This window comes from Humulus lupulus, chromosome 9, assembly GCF_963169125.1.
Source record: "Humulus lupulus chromosome 9, drHumLupu1.1, whole genome shotgun sequence".
In the NCBI taxonomy this organism is placed as follows: Eukaryota; Viridiplantae; Streptophyta; class Magnoliopsida; order Rosales; family Cannabaceae; genus Humulus; species Humulus lupulus.
In genome coordinates, this window is record NC_084801.1 from 107,295,232 (window position 1) to 107,315,220 (window position 19,989).

Below are 19,989 nucleotides of genomic sequence, written 5' to 3' on the forward strand. Positions count from 1 at the left end.
TGAGTATACTGTTAGTGCTACTTTTAATGTTTCTGATTTGAGTCCTTTTGATGCAGGTGACGATTTGAGGTCAAATCTTTCTCAAGAGGGGGGAATGATGAGGACACCAAGACTAAAAAATCCAAGTCAAGTTTCAGTTGATCCAAGTCAAGAGGGGAGGAATGATGAGGACACCAGTTTAGGAGCTTGATCAATATTTAGCTTCCTGTAATGAGTCTTTTTATTTTTAATCACGTTTTTTATTTAGTCTTTGTTTATTTTGTGATAAGTCAAACATTTGACTTGTGTGAGTCCAATAGTCCTTTTGTCTTTAATTTTCGGTTTTCATTAGGAAGACAAAAAGCTTGTCTTTAATTTCGGTTTTCATGAGGAAGACAAAAGGCTTGTCTTTAATTTCAGCTTTCATTAGGAAGACAAGGGACTGTCCTTAATTTTTCGGTTTCATTAGGAAGACAAAGGGGCTTGTCTTGATGTAATTTTCGGCTATATAAGACCTTGAAAACATTTGGAAAAATGAGATTATGTTGAATGAAAATTTGTGAGTTTTCTTCTTGAGTTCTTGAAGAGACTATCCGAACTTATCAAGGGTATCCCTTGTGGCGTTCAATCCGACTTATCAAACGGATTCCCATCCCCGTTTGTGGCGTCTTCCTCATACCAAGGTTCGTGCTTTGCTAAGCATTGGGTCGCGGTTCTTCATTCCATTTCGTGTGCTCTTGGTGGCTGTGCCATATTTGGTGTCGGGTTTCATCACAGTGTTGGTGTGGTTCGTATCAATCGGCCTCCACACATGACTACCTAATTGGTAACCCTCATACTCACGGCCAGCCATCACTACCAACCTTAACCACCACCAAAACTTCCCAACCCTGAAGATCACACATATTAAACTATCCCCACCCATTAATGTATGTTTCTAGTTTCAACATAGTGATTTAAACTATACAAAACAACCCAGAATTTTTAACCAAGTCTAAGAAATGAAAAAACAAATTGGCACCATAAAACTACGAAAGAAATGTACGAGTTTGTACCGCTTACTGTGGCTGGTTCCTGGTGGTTTCTTCTTCTCCTCAATTTAGTCCACAATGCTATGAACACAACCAAGCCATTTCTCATGAGTTTTGCACTCAAAATCTAAGAGAACGCTCACCGTAAAATAGACTCGTACTTACGTTTTTCCTTCAGTATGTTCATGTACTGAAACCTTCAAGAATACTCTCCTTTCCTTTTGATTTCTTCTACAATGGATTAAGAGGTTCTATGAATGTGTTGAGGGTCTGTAACTTCAATGAAAAACCCAAAGAAAATAACTCACCTTGCTCTTATCCTCATGCAATACTAACAAAACATATTCACGTCTAATATATACTTATACTATATATAAACAAAAAGAAAGATATATGTGCCTAAAAGAGACCTAAAAGAGCAAAGCTAATCAAAGCTAGGCTAATATAAATACATAAGCTAGGCCAATATATATGGGTGAGTTTAAACACTTGGTGATAGTCAAGTTCAAGGATGAGTTGTCAAAGGAATGGAGACTTTGGTCTCTGAGGTCAAGTATGTCAAGTCCTTCGAATATATAATATTAAAGTTTATATTTATATAATGGCATATATAGAATGTTGAGATATATTGCATTATCAAAAGCTTGCATTCCATGATCTGCTATGTTGATCTAAAGTTTCTCTTATGTATGACCATATATCACTTAATCCACGTTATATGTTTCTTTTGAAAACTAAATAATGTTTTGGTAGATATATATTTGATTTTATTTTTTTATAATTATTATATAAATTAAATGGTTCTAGATTAAAAAGAATGAGTTTTCATGATATGAATTTTATATGGATCTATACTGAAAATAGTTTGTTGTTAAATAAATATATGCTTATACATAATTAAAAATTTATAATCATATCATCATGCCTAGAAATTTAAATCTCACATAATCGAAAGTTGCATAAGTGTGTATATAAGATTGTAAAGAGTTTGTTGTCATTATTATAGCATTAATACATAACATGTTCGTGCTTGGCTTTCTTTTTATATATAATAGATTATATATATACATATATATATTATATATAGTCTGACGATGCTTAACTAATGTATCATTAATAGTAATGTTCCTGCAGGCTCCAGTTAATTATTTTTCTTGGTTATTGTTAATTGCAAGAGGTAAGTATGTTATTAGAGGAGTTTGAATATCTTAAATATTCATCCATAGTGAAGTAGGTTCTAAGATTAAATTTGTGTGTTGCAGTGACAATGTAATGTTAAGAACTTGTGTGTTTTAGTTAAGTAGGTTCTGGGAAATTCATTTGTGTGCTGTGTTGATATAAGGAAGAAACTTATTGTGTGTTGTTTGAATTGTTTGATTCTTTGTTGACAGATAGTTAGGTCACTATTATAAGGGAAATATTGCCCGAATTCATCTAGAATTATGTTTTATTTTCTTATATTTAAATTATGTTGTGCTTGCATAGTTCTTCTTTGATTGGTATAGGGAAGCTCTGCCAAAATTTAAGTTAAAAAGATAGTATATTAATAGGAATATGACAACGCTAAAAATTTGTTATGGGAATTTTCTACATGCAGGAGGATTTTAGTCCAAATTTAGGGAAATCTCTGTCAAATTTTTTCTAGGAAATTGACAAGAGTTGGATAAAAAATGATAGGCTTTCAAAAGAGTATGAAGAGGGAGTTGACAACTTTATTAAGTTAGCCTTAGAAAATACAACAAATCCTTCCAGAGTTCATTGTCCCTATAGAAAATGTTCAAATTTGAAAAAATTAGACATAATGGAGATAAAGAGTCATCTATACTTTAACAGAATGGACCAAACATATGTTAAGTGGATTTGGAATGGAGAAGAAGATGACTCTAACAATAATGTTCCCAATGAAAGAAAGCAATTTGATCAAGTATTTGGTGACCCTATAGAGATGGTGAGAGATGCAGATGAACGTTTTGTTGATAAGCCTGATAAATTTTTGAAATTCTTAGAAGATGCAGAGAAACCAATATTCTCCGGGGCACCTTTGTCAAAATTAGTTGTTTTAGTAAAACTATACAATTTGAAAGTTGGTAGTAGTTGGAGTGACACAAGTTTCACAAAGTTATTAACTTTATTAAAAGAAATTTTACCAAAAGACAATGAATTGTCGTCCTCACTTTATGAAGCGAAAAAACATTGTGCACATTAGGAATGGAGTATAGCAAGATTTACGCTTGTCCAAATGATTGTATTCTATATCGAAATCAATATGAGAGTGCAACTGAGTGCCCTGTATGTAAAACATCTAGATAAAAAAAATAAGAACAACAAAGAATGTAAGAAAGGGATTTCGGCAAAAGTATTGTGGTATTTGCCACCAATACCTAGATTTATACGTTTGTTTCGAAATCCCGAACATGCCAAAAGTCTGCGACGGCATGAGGTTGGAAGGATCAACGATGAAAAATTGCACCATCCAACTGATTCTCCGGCTTGGAAAGAAGTGGATGAACAATGGCCTCAAATAAGAGAGGATCCTAGAAATCTTCGACTTGGTCTTTTTGCTGATGACATCAATCCATTCAGAAATATGAGCTCATCTTATAGTTGTTGGCCAGTGATTCTATGTATTTACAATCTTCCTTCTTGGTTGTGTATGAAAAGAAGATTCACAATGTTAACTTTGTTGTTATTAGGTCTCAAGCAACCTGGAAATGATATAGATATCTATTTAGCACCTTTGGTAGATGACTTGAAGGTGTTGTGGAATGGAATTGATTGTTATGATTCTTTTAAAAAAGAAAATTTTATACTTAGAGGTGTACTCTTATGGACAATCAATGATTTTCCTGCTTATGGTAATTTATCAGGATGTTTTGTGAAAGGATATAAAGGGTGTCTAATATGCCGTGAAAAAACAAGTGCTACAAGATTAGAACATTGTAGGAAGATGTGTTATATGGGTCATAGAGGGTTTCTAGCAGAAAAGCATTATTACCAGAAGCAAAAATTAGCATTTAATGGTGAGCAAGAGTTGCGAGAAATGCCTACACCAATGACTGGAGAAGTTGTCTATGAAGAGATTCGTTTAATAGAAAATAAATTTGGTAAACCTGTGGAAAAGGTCGATGAAAGTGTAGAGTCAAAGGGGAAAAAGAAAGGCAAATGTAAAACAAACATCAAACGAAAGCGCAATAAGAAATATCAACTAGCGGAAGATTCAAATAATACTACATGTTGGAAGAAGAAGTCAATTTTCTTTGAATTGGAATATTGGAGACATTTGTTAGTAAGACATAATCTTGACGTCATGCACATTGAGAAAAACATATGTGATAGTTTGATCGGAACCTTACTTAATATTCATGGGAAAAATAAGGACAATATCTCTACTCGTAAGGACCTTGTGTTAATGTCTGAATTAAAAAAAGATTTGGCACCTAAAACAGGTGAAAGAAGAACTTATTTACCTCCTGCTTGTTTCACCTTGAAGAAAGACGAGAAACTTAAACTTTGTGAAACTTTGGCAAATGTTAAGGTTCCAGATGGGTATTCATAAAATATTCGTAATTTAGTATCTTCGAAAGATTGTAGACTAATCGTTCTTAAATCTCATGATTGTCATGTATTGATGCAACAATTACTTCCAATTGCTATTCGAGGATAACTAGACCAACATGTTGGAAATGCTATAATACGAATGTGTTTGTTTTTTAATACCATATATTGTAAGGTTGTTGATGTTTCTAAGTTGGACAAGATTGAAATAGAAATTGCCAAGACCTTGTGCTTATTTGAGCAATACTTTCCTCCATCTTTTTTTGATATCATGGTTCATTTGGCAGTGCATCTTGTTAGAGAAGTAAAACTATGTGGGCCTGTATGTTTTCATTGGATGTATCCATTTGAAAGATTGATGAAAGTTTACAAAGGTTATGTTAGAAATCGAAATTGTCCATAGGGTTGTATAGTTGAGGCTTACATAGTAGAAGAAGTGGTTGAATTTCGTACTGAGTATATTACTGATGCAGAAGCGATTGGTATTCCTAGAAAGACAATGAGTGAAGATGTTATTGGAAGAGGCATCAACAATGGAAGGCTCACCTTAATCAGAAAAGAAGACTGGGATGTTGCTCATCCAAATGTTCTAGAGAATACAATTGAAGTTCAAGCTTACATAGAGTAAGTATTAATATTATGTGAAATGATATCTAAGCAATGATTTATTGTCATAATAACAATATTCTTAATTTCAGAGAACACTTGGAATATCTTTATCGTGAGAATCGAAATAAATCAAGAAAGTGGATTCAAGATTACCACCATCGGACTTTTCATCAATGGTTTTGTGATGGGGTAGCCTATTCTGATTACTTCATTATAAGTATACTTACTTTTTAAAAATAACTATATCAAAATCTATAATTTATTTTACATTATGCAGATTCAATCTGACATGAGTATGGAGTTTCACAAAGTATCTAAAAACTTAAGATGGATTTCATTAGGTCCGACTACAATGACAATTAAGCATGATGGATTTGTCGTAAATTGTTATAGATTTAGTACAAAAGCTCATGATGATGTTAGAGTGACACAAAATAGCGGTGTATGTATTGTTGCAAAAACTCTTCAATTTGCTTCAACTCGCGATAAGAAACCATTTTATGGAGATATGAAATTTTATGGAGTCATTGAAGAAATATGGGAGCTTGATTATCGTGATTTTAGGATGGCAATGTTCAAATTCAATTGGGTAGAAGACAAGTATGTTATATTAGATGAGTTAGGATGTACTTTAGTGGATCTTAATAAAACAGGCTATAAAGAAGAATCATTTATATTAACAAGTCAAGCAAAATAAGTATTCTATTGTAATGACCCAACTACTCTAGACTTTTGAACCATTAACGAAAACTATACATAAATACTAATCCTTAATAAAACTTACAAGTGAAAAGACCATAACTTTATTAAGAAACTTGTAAAAATAAAAGTTAAACTTACATAAAATTCAAGTTAGGATATGGGATCCCATTGTTTTAAAATCAAAACATGACATAATTAAAAAGAGATTTACATAACAAAATGCGGAAAAATACATGTAAAAACCATAAGAAACAAAACTACATCCTCGAATCGAAACGCTCGGCTCTTGAATCCATTCCGCCTCAATACACATTCTCCAAGCTTCCAAGAACCTTTCCCCGCCACTAAGACTATTTTCCTGCACATATAAACAAAAAGGAGTGAGCCTAATGCCCAGCAAGGAAAAATCTAACACGTAGTCCATATACATAAATTTCATAAAAACATAAAACATAACATAACCCTTACCCATAATCTATTTGGGGCTTGTTAGTCATATAGGTCATATGCCCAAGCCTACAAACATACTCAATCATAACATATTTCATAACAATAAAAAAACATAAGATAACATATAAAAGCATATAACACATAAATCCTATCCTATTTTCCTTACCAAAATTACCGGGATATGAGAACAGTTTGGGACCTTGGAACACTCCTAAAAGTCATTTATGAAAGGGTGAGTCTATTGAAGAAAAAGAGATGAAAGAGATGAAGGAACTTATACTTTTAAAATATACTTACCAAAACCTTTTTCTCAAGAACTTAGATTTCCTAACCCAAAATAAAGAATAAGGTTAGAAGGCTGAGAGAAGACTACGAGAAAGAAAATAATATCAATTGAACTAGAGTGTGGAAATACCTTGAAGACTTGTAAGATCAATCTAAACCTTGAACCGAAATGCTATAAAACCTTACTTCCCAAGTGTTTGATAAGCTTATGATGATCAAGCTTATGATTCCCAACCCAAGTGTTTACACTCTCACACTCTCCTAGCAACTTGCAGCCTCTGAACTTAGAGTAATAGATGAATAATGGCTGGGTACTAGGTCCTATTTATAGAGTTTAGGAATGAAGAGATCTTCATTTAACTTGAATAAAAATAATGGCTTTTTAAGTGAAAATAATTTGAATTATCGTTCAGCAAGAGGCTGGAGACTCGTTCAAAAAGATGCTGGACTTATCAAGAGGTTGAAGGTTTGAATGGGAAACGATTTTGAAAACTTTCAAAATGTGCTGAGAGGGGCGATATATCGCCCCCTATAGGCGATATATCGCCTGGGCCAGTATGCCCGAGGCAATCGTGCATCGTTTCGGGTTTTTCGTATCTTCGTGCTGCGATATATCGCCCCCTATAGCTGCGATATATCGGCATACGCTGATTATTTAAACACGAAATTACACATTTTTAGCTTAATTTGAATTGAGTAAACAGCCTTGACTAAGCCTTCAAACGTTTTCAAAGCTGCTGACTGACCTTAGAGCATTCAAATTTTACCCTTAATAAATTTAATCCTCAAAATACTTAATCATTAATAACCCATACATAACATGTGCTATAATCCTATTGGTTCTTATTTAAACCTTATAGTATACTAAATATTATCCTCAATATCAGTCATATTAATCAAACCTTAGGTTAAAATTAATATTCTTAAACTATAGGTTAAACTTAGAAAATCTACAAGTACTACTATGAGTGTCCAAATAAATCCCGGTCTGAACCAAAAATCCACAGTCATAAAGATCATACTATTATTACTATTATACTACTATCTAACTTAGCTAAGTAAAGTTCTTGGACTCTACATCTATATTCAAGATCCATCAGATTCAAGATGGTCAATTGTAATTGCATCACAACCAAAATTCATAGGTGAAGATGATGATGATTATGAGATTGGAGAACTTCAAACTTTTGAGAAAGAAATGGGAGATATCAATGAATTTGAGGGAATCGAAATATGTTCGAAGAGTTTGTGATGGAATTTGGATTGTATGTTTGTATTTAAAATATATTTTCTTTTATCATTGGCACACTTTGTGCCTAATTGAGACTAAAAGCCACAATAACAAGAGATCCTAGGTTCGAACCTTCGAACCTGGGTCTCACCCAATTCCCAACCCCCATAACCACTAGACCAAACCTAGTGGCTTTGTATTTAAAATATTCTTATCATTTGTTTATTTTATGTACTAATCTTTATACTTGTTTTTTCTTAATAGGATCATGGACCATCCTGAAGAGCATCCTGAAGAGGAACTTGAAGACAATGCAGATGAAGGTATCAATGTAGAAGAGGCTGATAATGAAGATCCTACAACAAAGAAGAAGAAAAGTAGGCAGACTAAGGGGATAGTGCGATTGAAAAAAATAATTGCTGAAAAAATCAAAGGGATTAAGATAAATTTAAGGTTTAACAAGAGAGGGAAATCAATTGGAACCCTGGAGAGAGCGTTACAATGGTATTTGGGGATGCAAGCAAAGTTAGTGGTGTCAATTACATATGATAATTGGCATGATGTTCCTGCTGCAACTTTAGAGAATGTTTGGAAAGATGTAAATGTAAGGTTCATAGACTGAAGGTAATCTTTTAAACTTGTATATTATTATTTACACTAACTTGTATTGTTAATCTTTGTAGCTAGCTTTCAATCTTAACGAGGGAATGAGAAAGGAAGTGATGAGTTCAGTAGGCATCAAGTGGAGGGCATTCAAAACATTTTTCACCAGAAGATTTGTAGTACCATACCTTAACAACCTAGATTTATTGGAAGCAAATCCCACTGCATTAGATGTGCCTCCAAAAAGATATAGCATTCCTGAGGAGGAATGGAAAATCTTCGTCACCAAAAGAAAAAGTAAAGAATTTCAAGTAAGTGTACAATAGCAAGTTTCAATTTTTTTTATTCATATATTAATTTATTGAAAAGTTAAATTATTCCAATTGAATTAGGAATATAGTAAAAAACAAAAAGAGAGGCGTGCTGCTTTGGAGTATCCTCATCGTTCATCATGACACAGTTATAAAGAAATAGAATTTGACCTCGCAAGTGAGCTTTTACTATTGATTTTAATTTTTGAAAAGGTTTAATATATAACTAATTGAGTTTTATTTTGTTATAGAAAACTAAACTAGGCACAGATGAGCCAATAGATCGATCTATAATTTGGAAGGAGGCAAGGAAAGATGCATAAGGAAATTATGTAAATGAACGTGACAAGCTTATAGGAGATGCCATTGTATGTTGTAAACTATATGAACTTGGATTTTTCTTATCCTTCATTATATTTTATTACTAAATTTATGAAACTAAATATTGCAGGATGACCTTCTGGATAAGAGAAATGAGGGGACACTTGTAGAAGATGGGACAAACGATATATTGACACAAGTGTTAGGAAAAAAGGAGCATCGTGGTAGAGTAAGAGGCCAAAGTCGTGGCGTTACACAAAGAGACTACTTTTTGAAGCCAGCAGGAGGTTTTAGTGGACTTCAACTTTAAAAGTTAGAGCAATCCTTTGAGCAAAGACTACGTAGTCAAGCTGAACAATTTAAAGTAGAATGAAAAAGAGAAAGAGAAGAACGAGAACGAGATTTGTTTTTTACAAAGTTTACAGAATTAGAAAATCAAATTTCATCATTAAAAGGAACTGAAGCGAGTTTGCCTATGATAGTTTCACCAACAAGTGTGACCCCTACGCCAATGGAGGTGGTAAATGAGTCTTTAGTTTCTTCAAAGATATTTTATTCTTCACCTATTCATATTATTATTGAAGAAAATATCTATTATAACATAAATATTATTTTGCCTTCATCTTGAGCTTGTAGGATAATCAGAATTCTAGATTATTGGCAGAAAATGGTGATACTGTTACTATTGGACGAATAATGGCAACGAGCGAAAAAATTCATTGTGTTGGCTTAAGAAAGGGTAGTTATCGTGTGCAAGTGGGTGAGTGCTGCAATGATGATGCTAAACTTATTTTTCTTATTGGGGATGAGATTTATTTAGTACGTCATGCTGTTGGCCTCTATGTTGAGTGGGCATCTCATATGATCATTCCTTACGATTCAGATTTGGTAAGATATTGACAAAGAACTATATTTAGTGATTAAATTATTTTTCATGACTAACATGTGTTACTTTCATGTTGAAGCTACCTAAGAAGACAAAGAAGCAAAAAAGGAATGATTCACCAATACCTAATGCCCCAATGACACAAGAGAAGTCTCATCCTTCCCAAAGACTTCCTAGTCAAAATGAAGTAGTGTCAAGTAAAGCTAGTGCCCCGATACTCTTAAAGATTCCTAGTGGGGTTCCTCGATTTCTCAAGTGTCTATTAACTACTGTGAAGTATGTGGAGCCAAGTTTCATGGTCAAGGTTCGGATGGATTTCGAGATATTAGGCCATGAGAATGATTTATATATCTCACAAGAAGATATTGTCCACGTTGGCTTAATGGAAGAGATTGGAGCATCATGTGTATCGTTATATATCAGATACCGTGCCTTCCACCACCCAGTCCGAGAGCCACCAGCCTCCACGACAAGCTCCTCACCAGCCCTATCCCATTCCCCAACCCATCCCCTCCCATCCCCCCAAATCTCAGCCGAGCGAGCCACGACCCTAGGCGCCCCTGCCCTTCGTGCGCCTCAGACGAACGAGCCACAACCCCAAGCGCCCCTGCCCTTTGCGCGCCTCAGCCGAGCGAGCCACAAGCCCAGACACCTAGGCGCACCACTCCAATCACAGCTAACCCCAGGCATCTCTATGCCTCGGCACCTCGAGCCCAATCGACTCCTAGCGCGCATCCCACAGGCCCGTGCCTCTTCCCGTGTTACAGCGAGGCACCTAGCACGTTCCAAGCGCATGACTCACGTCGCGTGAGTCTCCCCAGGCGCATCTGAGAGCCCCTCCTTCCATTTTGGTCAGGCGTCTCCCAGCCAGCACCGAACACCATCTCGACATCCTAGTTCCCTTCGTGAGCCCCACCCAGGTGCATCCAAGCCCAAGTCGAGCACACACCAACCGAAACTCTGTTGAAAAATTTGTGGCATTACTGTTCAGGGGTTGTAATATTGCTCTGTTATTCTACTGGACAATATGTTGGCATTACTATTTCGGTGCTCATTTTCTTGTGTGGTGACCTTGTGATTTAGCTTCTCCCTTTTTGCCTAGCATGACCACTAAAACACGAGCACAGAGAAAGAAGCCAAAAACTACCCCACCATCCTCTGTCCCACCATCAGATAAACCAAAATCTACACTAACCTCTATCCCACAAACAACCAAAATAACCAAGAAGACATCCAAAACCACCACTGCCCCACCAAAGGCCCCACAAATTCCCACTGCCCCATTACTATTGCCTCCCCCAGCAGCTCTAAATGCACCTACCTCCACCAAAACTACCCCACCCGCCACCAAATCAACACCACCCCGAACCAAATACAAAAGAGTCGCCCAACAAGCATCAACCACACCCCCACCAAAGCAACAAAAGACTTCCACTACCACAAAAGCTGCCTCCCAGCCAACACACACAGCTGTCCCACCTCCTAAAACCAAGAAAATGCCTACCCCTTCAGGTCCTGCCACAAATTTTTTTTCTGCTCAAGCCAAGGCCAAATATGAGTCTATTAAGACAAAGAAATTGTGTTCCAGAAAGAGGATTTTTGCCTACCACTATTGAGATGTCTATGTTTATCAGTACAGTCATTGAGCAGCATAATTGGGAACTTTTCTATCAGAAACCAAAGCATGCCATTATACCCTTGGTGAGAGAATTTTATGCCAACCTAGCCTCTGCTGAGAATTCTGAAGTGTTGGTTCGTGGTAAGGTGGTCTCTTTTGCTGGTGAGGCTATTAATGCCCTCTTTGGGTTAGTCAGCGTTGACTGAGCTGCTTATAATGAAATGATCTTGGCCCCTTCCCCAGCTGACTTTGAGAAGGCACTGCAACGTGTCGCAGCTCCCAGAGCTCAGTGGTGCATATCTTCTGGCGGTGTGCGCACTCTCTTGCACACCTCCATTTTGCCTGAAGCTGGAGTGTGGTTAAACTTTCTGAAGTGTCGCTTGTTGCCCACCACGCATGACACCACGGTGTCCAAGGAGAGGGTGCTCCTGTTATATTGTATACTGGCTGGGCTGTGTATCAATGTAGGCTAGTTAATCTCTAGGCAGCTTGCTAGCTATGCCAGGAAGAAAAAAGGGAAGCTGTTCTTTCCCTCACTCATTACACCCCTGTGCATTAGAGCTGGGGTGCCTTTTGCTTCCACAGAGGATATACTTTTCGAGCGCCGAGACATTGATTTCACTCTCAATGGTCAGACTTGTGCACCTGCCTCAACCGCTGGGCCCTCCACCATGCCTCCCCCAATTTCACTGACCCCATTGCTCATCAGCAGGAGATTCTTGGCCAGTTGGTGTCTCTGGAAGCTCAGCAGCATGCTTACTGGAAGTATGCTAAGCAGCGGGATGTAGCTCTCATCAAGTCCCTCCAGCGAAACTTCAACAAACTAACCGCTGCATTTCCAGTATTCCCCAGCTCCATCCTGGAGGCGTGGATCGCGCCAGTTGTGCATAATGACCCTAGTCCTTCGAATGTTGAGTCCAAGGACTAGGAGGAGGGAGCTATCTTAACCCACTTTTGATTTGTATTTATTATTATTCTATAATTAATTCCTGTCTTGAACTCTCTTGTTGTCTACCTTTATTGTCTATTGTCTTGTATTGCTTCTGTGTGTTTTGTTGATTGTTATGTTCCTGCCTTGTTGTTTAGTTAATCTTTTAGCGATACTCTTTGCTTTTGTTCATATGTAACTAGGGGGCTCAATGACGACTTCTACAATCAATCTAAGTTGCAGCTGAATGTCTTTCTTTCTTGAGTTTTCAACTAAATTCTTTGGATGTGAATGTTGCTAGCCATTGATTGATGCAAATGTTTCTCTTTTTAGTTTGTGCATAGTTTGATTAAGCATTTTTGACACCTAAGAAAGAGCTAGTTTCTTGTGAGAGCTTAAGTTTCTAGAATTATTTAGTGATTTTCGTTGAGGCGAAATCCTAGACAATACCACACCGATGAAATGATTTAGGCCATCTTTGGACCGTTTGAGCCTTTGAAGCCTACCTTGTCTGCATTTTTTATCACTAGTCACCCCATTGAGTTTAAGTGTCACTTTTCTTTCTTAGCCACTCATTAGCCTATCTTTACATATATATAATCATCTCTTTTTAGCACAGCCTTTTAGCACCTTGATCTTTATAGGATTTATTTGTTTGCATTTTGGGGGGTTTTGTTGAGTGAGTGGATGAGAAAATTGGGTGAGCGTTTTCCTTTTCTTCTTTTGCCTGTTTTCACCATTGGGGACAATGTTGATTTTAAGTTTGGGGGGAGATTGTCTTCTCTATTTTCTTGTTCTCTTGCCATCTAGTTGTCATCTAGTTGTTAATCTTCATATATATATAAAAAATAATAGAAAATCCAAAAAGCAACAAAATTTAAGAGTACACTCCCTTGCATCAAAGCATAAAAAAAAAAAGAGAAAAAGAAAAAATCAGAAGAAAAAAAACAAAAACAAAAAGTATGTTTGTAAATAGGTTTGGGGGTGTACTCTTCAAATAAAGGAAAAGTTGTTTTAGTTTTGTCTTTTAATGTTAGTAATAAAGGCTAGTGGCAAGATTTATATTGTGTTGTGGGGTTGTCTTTGGGGGAAATTAATGTATGCATTTATGTATTTAGGACCTAGAAAGATTGAGGTGTTTTAGGTGATTTGAGCCAAAATTTATCTCTCTTTATCCTACCTTCACCCTAACCTATTGTTACAAGCTTGATAAAGTCCTATTGATCTTCTGTGTGGTGTTTGTCTACATTAGTGGAGAGGGAATCACTAAGTAACGTATGGAGACATTACTTAAGCTTGAGGACCAAGGTCTAACTTGATTTTTGGTGATTGAAATTGTTTAGGAAAAGCTATGCATGCACTAAAGGGTGAAACACTTGATTCATATTTTTGGCAGCAACATTCATGCTTGAAGAATTTAGTTTAAAGCTTGTGAAAGATTGAAATTCAGCTTCTCTTTTTCAAAAGAAAATTTCCCGAGAGCCTTTCCCTTTTTACCATAGGCATAGCAAAGTTTGTCCATTGTTGTGGTGTTTTTTCTTTGTATTTTCTTGTCTTTTGTTGTTTAGTTTGTGCCTTTTGTGTCTTTTGTTAGTTGTTGTAAGTTTGGGGGTGTGATAACTCTTGAATAAAGAGTTATTTCATGTGCTTTTGAACTTATAATTGTGAAAAAATCATGGGTGATGTTAGTTTAATTTTAGCTTTTGTAGCTAACCTTGATGTTTTCATTATCTTAATAAAGAAGTTTAATGTTTTTTTTTTTAGTTTTAATAGCTATTGGGTTAAAGATAATGATTTCATGGATAAATATTTTCACAAAGGAATGAGCTACCTTATGAATCTATTTTGATGAAATTATGTTGTTGATGGCTGAATATTCAAGTTTTCTGCAGCAAACATGAAGCATTTTGATCAGGCAGATTTTGGGCACATGGTACGTGTGGCAATCAATGGGTGAGCTGACATTTTGGCTGAGGTGGCAAGGGTTGAAAGAACTAGTCAGCATATTGGAGAAAAGGACAAAAAATCAGAAGAAAGGAGGACTTCATGGTTTTGGAGAAAAAGGGGCAATATGGTACTTTTGGAAGGAGGAAGAAAAAAACCTAACATACACAAAAGAGGGTTTCAACCGTATGAAAAGGCAGCAGCCATTTTTGGAAAAGAAAAACCATAAAAAAAATAGAGGAGACAAACTGAGAATATCAACAAGGAAGAAGGAGGACAAACAAAGAAAGCTCAAGCATCATTTTGGATTTGTTCTTTCTTCTTTTCCTAAACTTTATTTTATTAATTTATGAGTTGGATTCTAAATCTGAATATTAAGGGCTGTTTTGATTGTGAATTAATCTCTATGAACTCAGCCATGAACTAATTTTTAGGTGTCTTGAATTGTTGATAAACCCTATGTTATAGTCTATAAATTTCTTGTACTTTATTCTAGTAAAATCTCCTTTGTTCATTCTAGTGTGCTTATATTAATTTCTTGTTGTTGTTTGGCCAGCAATGGCAAGTTATTTAATTATGTTTAATGCTGGAAATATTAAATTTAATGGGAAAAACTTGGATGACACAAGTCATAATCTAGGTTAGGTTATGTTAGTAAGTAACATAGGGATATGTTATTTGCCTTGTGTAACTTTTGAGAATTAAACTTTGATTTGCATTCTTAAATCTGATTTTGCATATGAATATGTTTAATTAGGTAGAAGAATTAATGTCATAAAACTTGGGAAAGTTTTATGAGTGTTTAAATGAATTCTTGTTAACCTGGGAGTTTTGCTAGATTATTGCTGCATCAATCTGTCCGCAAGTTGTTCAGGATGAATAACTTAGGGGAATTCAATAATTCAAGCCCATTTTGCAAAACATATATTTCTCTCAATTTTCTTGTTCAGTTCAGTTTTTAATTTTAGTATTTCCATTTTATTTTAATATTTTTCTTAGCCTATAAACAACCCACTTGATTTTTAATTTTCTAAAATTTTTTAGTAATTGTTTTGCTTATTTTTTTTAATTTGCAATCCCTGTGGAGACGATTTACTTATCATTATATTACTTGTGTGATTGCGTGCACTTGCGTATTTAAAATCAAATATTAAATTTATCACAACAGGGCCATTCTTCTTCATTTCTTGAGGATTTTCTGGAGCTGTAACTCAGGGAGAGCTTGAGCTAGAGCTTGGAGTTAGGGGCCTTGATTTAGCTTGAGGATTAGCAGAGGTTACTCACCCAATTAAGGTATGTTTTCAAAGTTTTCTTCAGTTTCTGGTTTTGATGTTGAAATTGTTTTCTAAGTTGAGTTTTGATGGGAATTAAGCCTAAGGATTTTAGGGGTTGAAAGATAAGGAGGCGTGGAAGATAACCTAGGTCTAAATTCTCCATTGAAGGTATGAAATTCTAGCTTTAATGTTCTGAAGTTTCTGTTGTTTTCTGTTGAGTTTTTGAGCTTCAAGCTCAATCACGGTGGTTTCTTAATTTTGGGGTGCATGTGCTTAAGTTTTGTCTGGTTGGGCCATATGGGGTGAGTTATAGATGATGGCAGGCTTGTTTTGGTGTTTGGTTGAAGTTTGGAAGGATTTTGTAGAGGTTTGGCTTGGGGAAAATCGAAGGAAGAAAAAAATAGGGTTTGGCTGTGCTGTGACTAGCGCTAGCCTTTGGGCACTACAGCACTAGGCCTTGTGGTGAGAGAGCTTTTTGGATCTATTTATAGCGCTATAGCGCCCTCTTTATGGCGCTGTAGTGCTACCCTATTTCCATAAGAGGGGTTTTGGGATATTTCTTAGGGTTTTTGCCCAGTGGCTCAGGGTTTGGTTCCACCACCCCATTTGGTGGAATTAAGGCTCCCTGAGGGCTTAAAATTGGTCCCGAGGATAGGTTTTGGAATTGAAGTTTGGTGATGATTCTGATCTATGGCTGTGACTAGGTGTACGCTAGAGCTCGGAAGGGATCGTGCTTGAGGGTCGGTTTCATTGATCAAAGCTAACGGAATCGAAGGTAAGAAAACTACACCTGGTTATGTGATTGTATTGGGACTAAGAGCTCCCTATATCTGTATGATGTCATAGATAGTATTATGCCATGGGACAAGTGATAAACGGCCTAAGAGTGTCGGAATCAACATTTGCGGATAGGGCGCGGCTCGGCCACTGGTAGCTAAGGACAACTTGATATTCACTGAGCTCGATTTAAGCGAGCCGGAGTCAGTGGGATAAATAGGGGATGCGACCTAAGGGTGTCGACCCCGATTATTACATGTGAATTGGTTATTAATTTTAATTGATAAGCTTGGTATGATGAATGCCTGATTATATGGATATTTTGGATTGTTGAGTATATGATTATACTGTATGAATTATCTGATTGTTTGATTAATAATTGTGCTCTGTTATTGCGTTTTCTTGTTGGGCCTTGGCTCACAGGTGCTACATGGTGCAGGTAAAGGCAAGGGTAAAGTGGACTAGTCCTGAGTGGGAGAGCTTTGAGGCTGAATGTACATAGTCAGTTGATTGGCCGCCACGACTGAGGAGTGGTACAGGACGGGAAAAGCCTAAATGTCTGTTTTGCCCTTAGAGTGATTAATAGCTGTACTTTTATCCTGAAATTTTGTAAACTGTCTTTCAACGTTATTACTTTTGGGATCACATGTATAGAAAAATGTTTGATTATATGAAATGTAGCTTTTGTGACCGAAATGTTTTAACCCTAGCTCAATTATAGTTTCAGTAACACATTTCTAACTAAATGACTTGATTAGCAAGTCTTGCACCTTTATAAACACACAGTGTAATAGTCTTGGCTGTCCAGGGCGTTAACAACATACGTCCACTCACTTTTGTTAACTTAGACTTTCTTGAAGATATACACACTTTTGTTGTCTAACTATAGTTTACAATGCTTATATGAGTCATTTAGTAATTAACTTAAGACTCGTTATTTTGGATACCAAATTCTAGTATTTTATATTACTGTGATATCTGTTTTGTTTTGTTTAGTTTGTTTGTATAAAAAGCAGGATTTTTTTTTGACATAATACACTTTTTAATAAAAAAAACACTATAAGTAGGTTCTTCTAAAACTAACAATAGATGTCTACACCATAAGTCGGCTGTGAATCGACTTATCATGTTTTACACCAAAGGTCGGTGTGCAACCGACCTACCATGTCTTATACACTAGAGGTCGATTTTAAACCGACCTACCATGTCTTACACCAGAGGTCGGTTTGGCGCCAACTGAGCTACCATGTTTTTACATCATAATTCATTGCATGGGAAGTCAGTTCCGAACCGACTTCTGACTTATGAACATTCAGAAGTCGGATTTTAACCGACTTATCATGTAATTTTTGTAGTAGTGAATGCATTAAAATTTGAACTTAAATCCAATATATAATTGTATGAATAAACAAATATAAAAGCAGGTCCTTAACAATGGCGTGCTAGAAATATTTCGATCCAAAAATGTAGCGCATGGAATTAAGGGAAAAGGCTAAAAGTTAAACAAAGTGCATAAAGATTTTTGAGCTAGAAAATTGAGAGCATAAAAATTACTATTGGTGCAAATGCAAAGTGTAATTAAATAGCTCTAAATCGAGCAGTAAATTTTCATTACCCCGAGGGTACAAAAAAAAATGTAATTACAAAAGATTCTAAGGGACACAACCCTAATTGATGTAGGTTATTGATTGGCTGAACTGGACTCAACCTCTTCGCCTTTCTCGTCTCCATTCCCACCATCTTGAGTGGTGTCTGTGACCTCCTCCTCAGCTAACCGAGCCTTCAATTTGGAGATGAACTCCTCCTCTTTATCCTGGAGGAACAAGGTGTCGATGTCAGGGTTTAGAGACCACATCATGTACATGGCTCGGTCAGTAGCCCAATCCTTCTTGCCCTTAAACTCCTCGAGCATGCACTTTTTCTTATCCTCAAGAATTTTGAAGGCAGAATTCTTTTCCTCCCTTAGATGTTCAATCTCGGCCTTGGAAGTAGTTGTCTCAATCTTCATGCGATCTATCTCGGCCCTGGCAGCATCGAAATCCGCTGTCTTGGTATCGAGCTCCGCCTTTAGGTCATTGACCATGGCCTCGGCAGAGTCAAGTTTGTCTTGGAGAGGTTTGAGGGCTTCCTCAGCTTTTTTCTGGGCTCCCTTGGCCTCCTCCAGATTGTCCTCAACTCGGATACGAGCATGCTTTTCCTTGTAGACTAGATTCTCCGTCGTTGCCATCTTAGAGGAAAATACTAAAATTTGGCAAAGAACACCAAGAAGGGCCTAGAACAAAAAGTTTACAAGGGTTAGAAACTGGACATATGATTAGGGAGGTTAAATGACAACAAAAGCTAGACCTTATTGAGACTGAGAGCTCCACTGTTTGGTCAGTGAGGTGTGTGGGATTGTCTCCTCTCAAGAACCGCTATATATCAGCGTCGAGATTGCTGCATACCTAGCCGGCCCGAGACAGCATGTCTGAGAGCAGGTCAGCTCCTAGGGCACCCGCCCCGTTATCCAGGGGTACTCTCACATGTGGGAGGAGGCCACGAACTTGCATACAATGGTCGGGGTTCCCGTGGCCTTGGGGGCCGAAGGAGGATTGATATGTTTGCCTTTATTTGTCACAGGGGTTTGATTGGGAGGAGTTTTCTTCTACTGGGGAGGTGGCATCATCTTTGAAGGCTTAGCAGTGGTGACCACTGAGGTCACAAGGGTGGTGCCTGGAACCTCGTTAATGGAGGATGGAGCTTGGGCCTTGGGCTCGGTAGAAATATGTTTCGAGGGAGAAAAGCCCTCTGCGATCTTTGCTGATTTCGAGGTGGCCCCTTTATTCAAGGTCACGCAGTCTTGTTTGGTACCACGTGGTTTGGGGGGCTGTCCTAGAAGGTTGTCAAGATTCGACTCCATATCACCATAGGCATACAGAGTATATTGGTTAAGCCAAGAGAGAAAAAAAGAAAAAGGATCAACACATTTTTATATGGAAAAATGACTAAGTCACAAGATCCTAGCAAGAAAACTCACTAGAGCTCGAGCTCGGGAACCAGGGAATTCCCCTTTCTTCCGATGAGGCTATGGGATTCCCATCCCTAAAAGTGGGGGACATCCTCGAAAGATATCTATAGTCATTCATGCCATATTGTACTGCTACCCCATCCCAAACCTCGTTTAGACTATACATGGTTTGGTATTCGCCTAGCCAGCTATCAATTCTACGAACCCTAAGGTCTACCCAATGACCATACTAAAAAATTATTCCTGGGGTCCTTGAAAAGGATCATCCTATCATTGTGCTTAAGTAAGGAAGGAGACCACATGGAAGATTCGAGCATGACTTTACCTCCTGACGAGCTCGTTGAGGCCTCGTCCTGTGAATCATTTCCTAAGCCTGAGGGTTCGAAGGGGTGAGGTCGGTGGGCCCGAGAGGATTGACCCCCACGGTTTCCTCTTGAAGGGAGCTTGGCTGGGCAAGGGTACTGATACGAACCACACC

At 37.1% G+C, this 19,989-nt stretch overlaps 1 protein-coding gene across 1 annotated transcript; it reads right to left on the minus strand.

Moving 5' to 3' along the window:
- Window positions 1-18,185: 18,185 nt before the first annotated feature.
- Window positions 18,186-18,731, minus strand: LOC133799923 (uncharacterized). The gene has a single exon (XM_062237911.1). The coding sequence runs from the start codon at window positions 18,729-18,731 to the stop codon at window positions 18,186-18,188; it is 546 nt and encodes a 181-aa protein (XP_062093895.1).
- Between the last annotated feature and the right edge of the window lie 1,258 nt (window positions 18,732-19,989).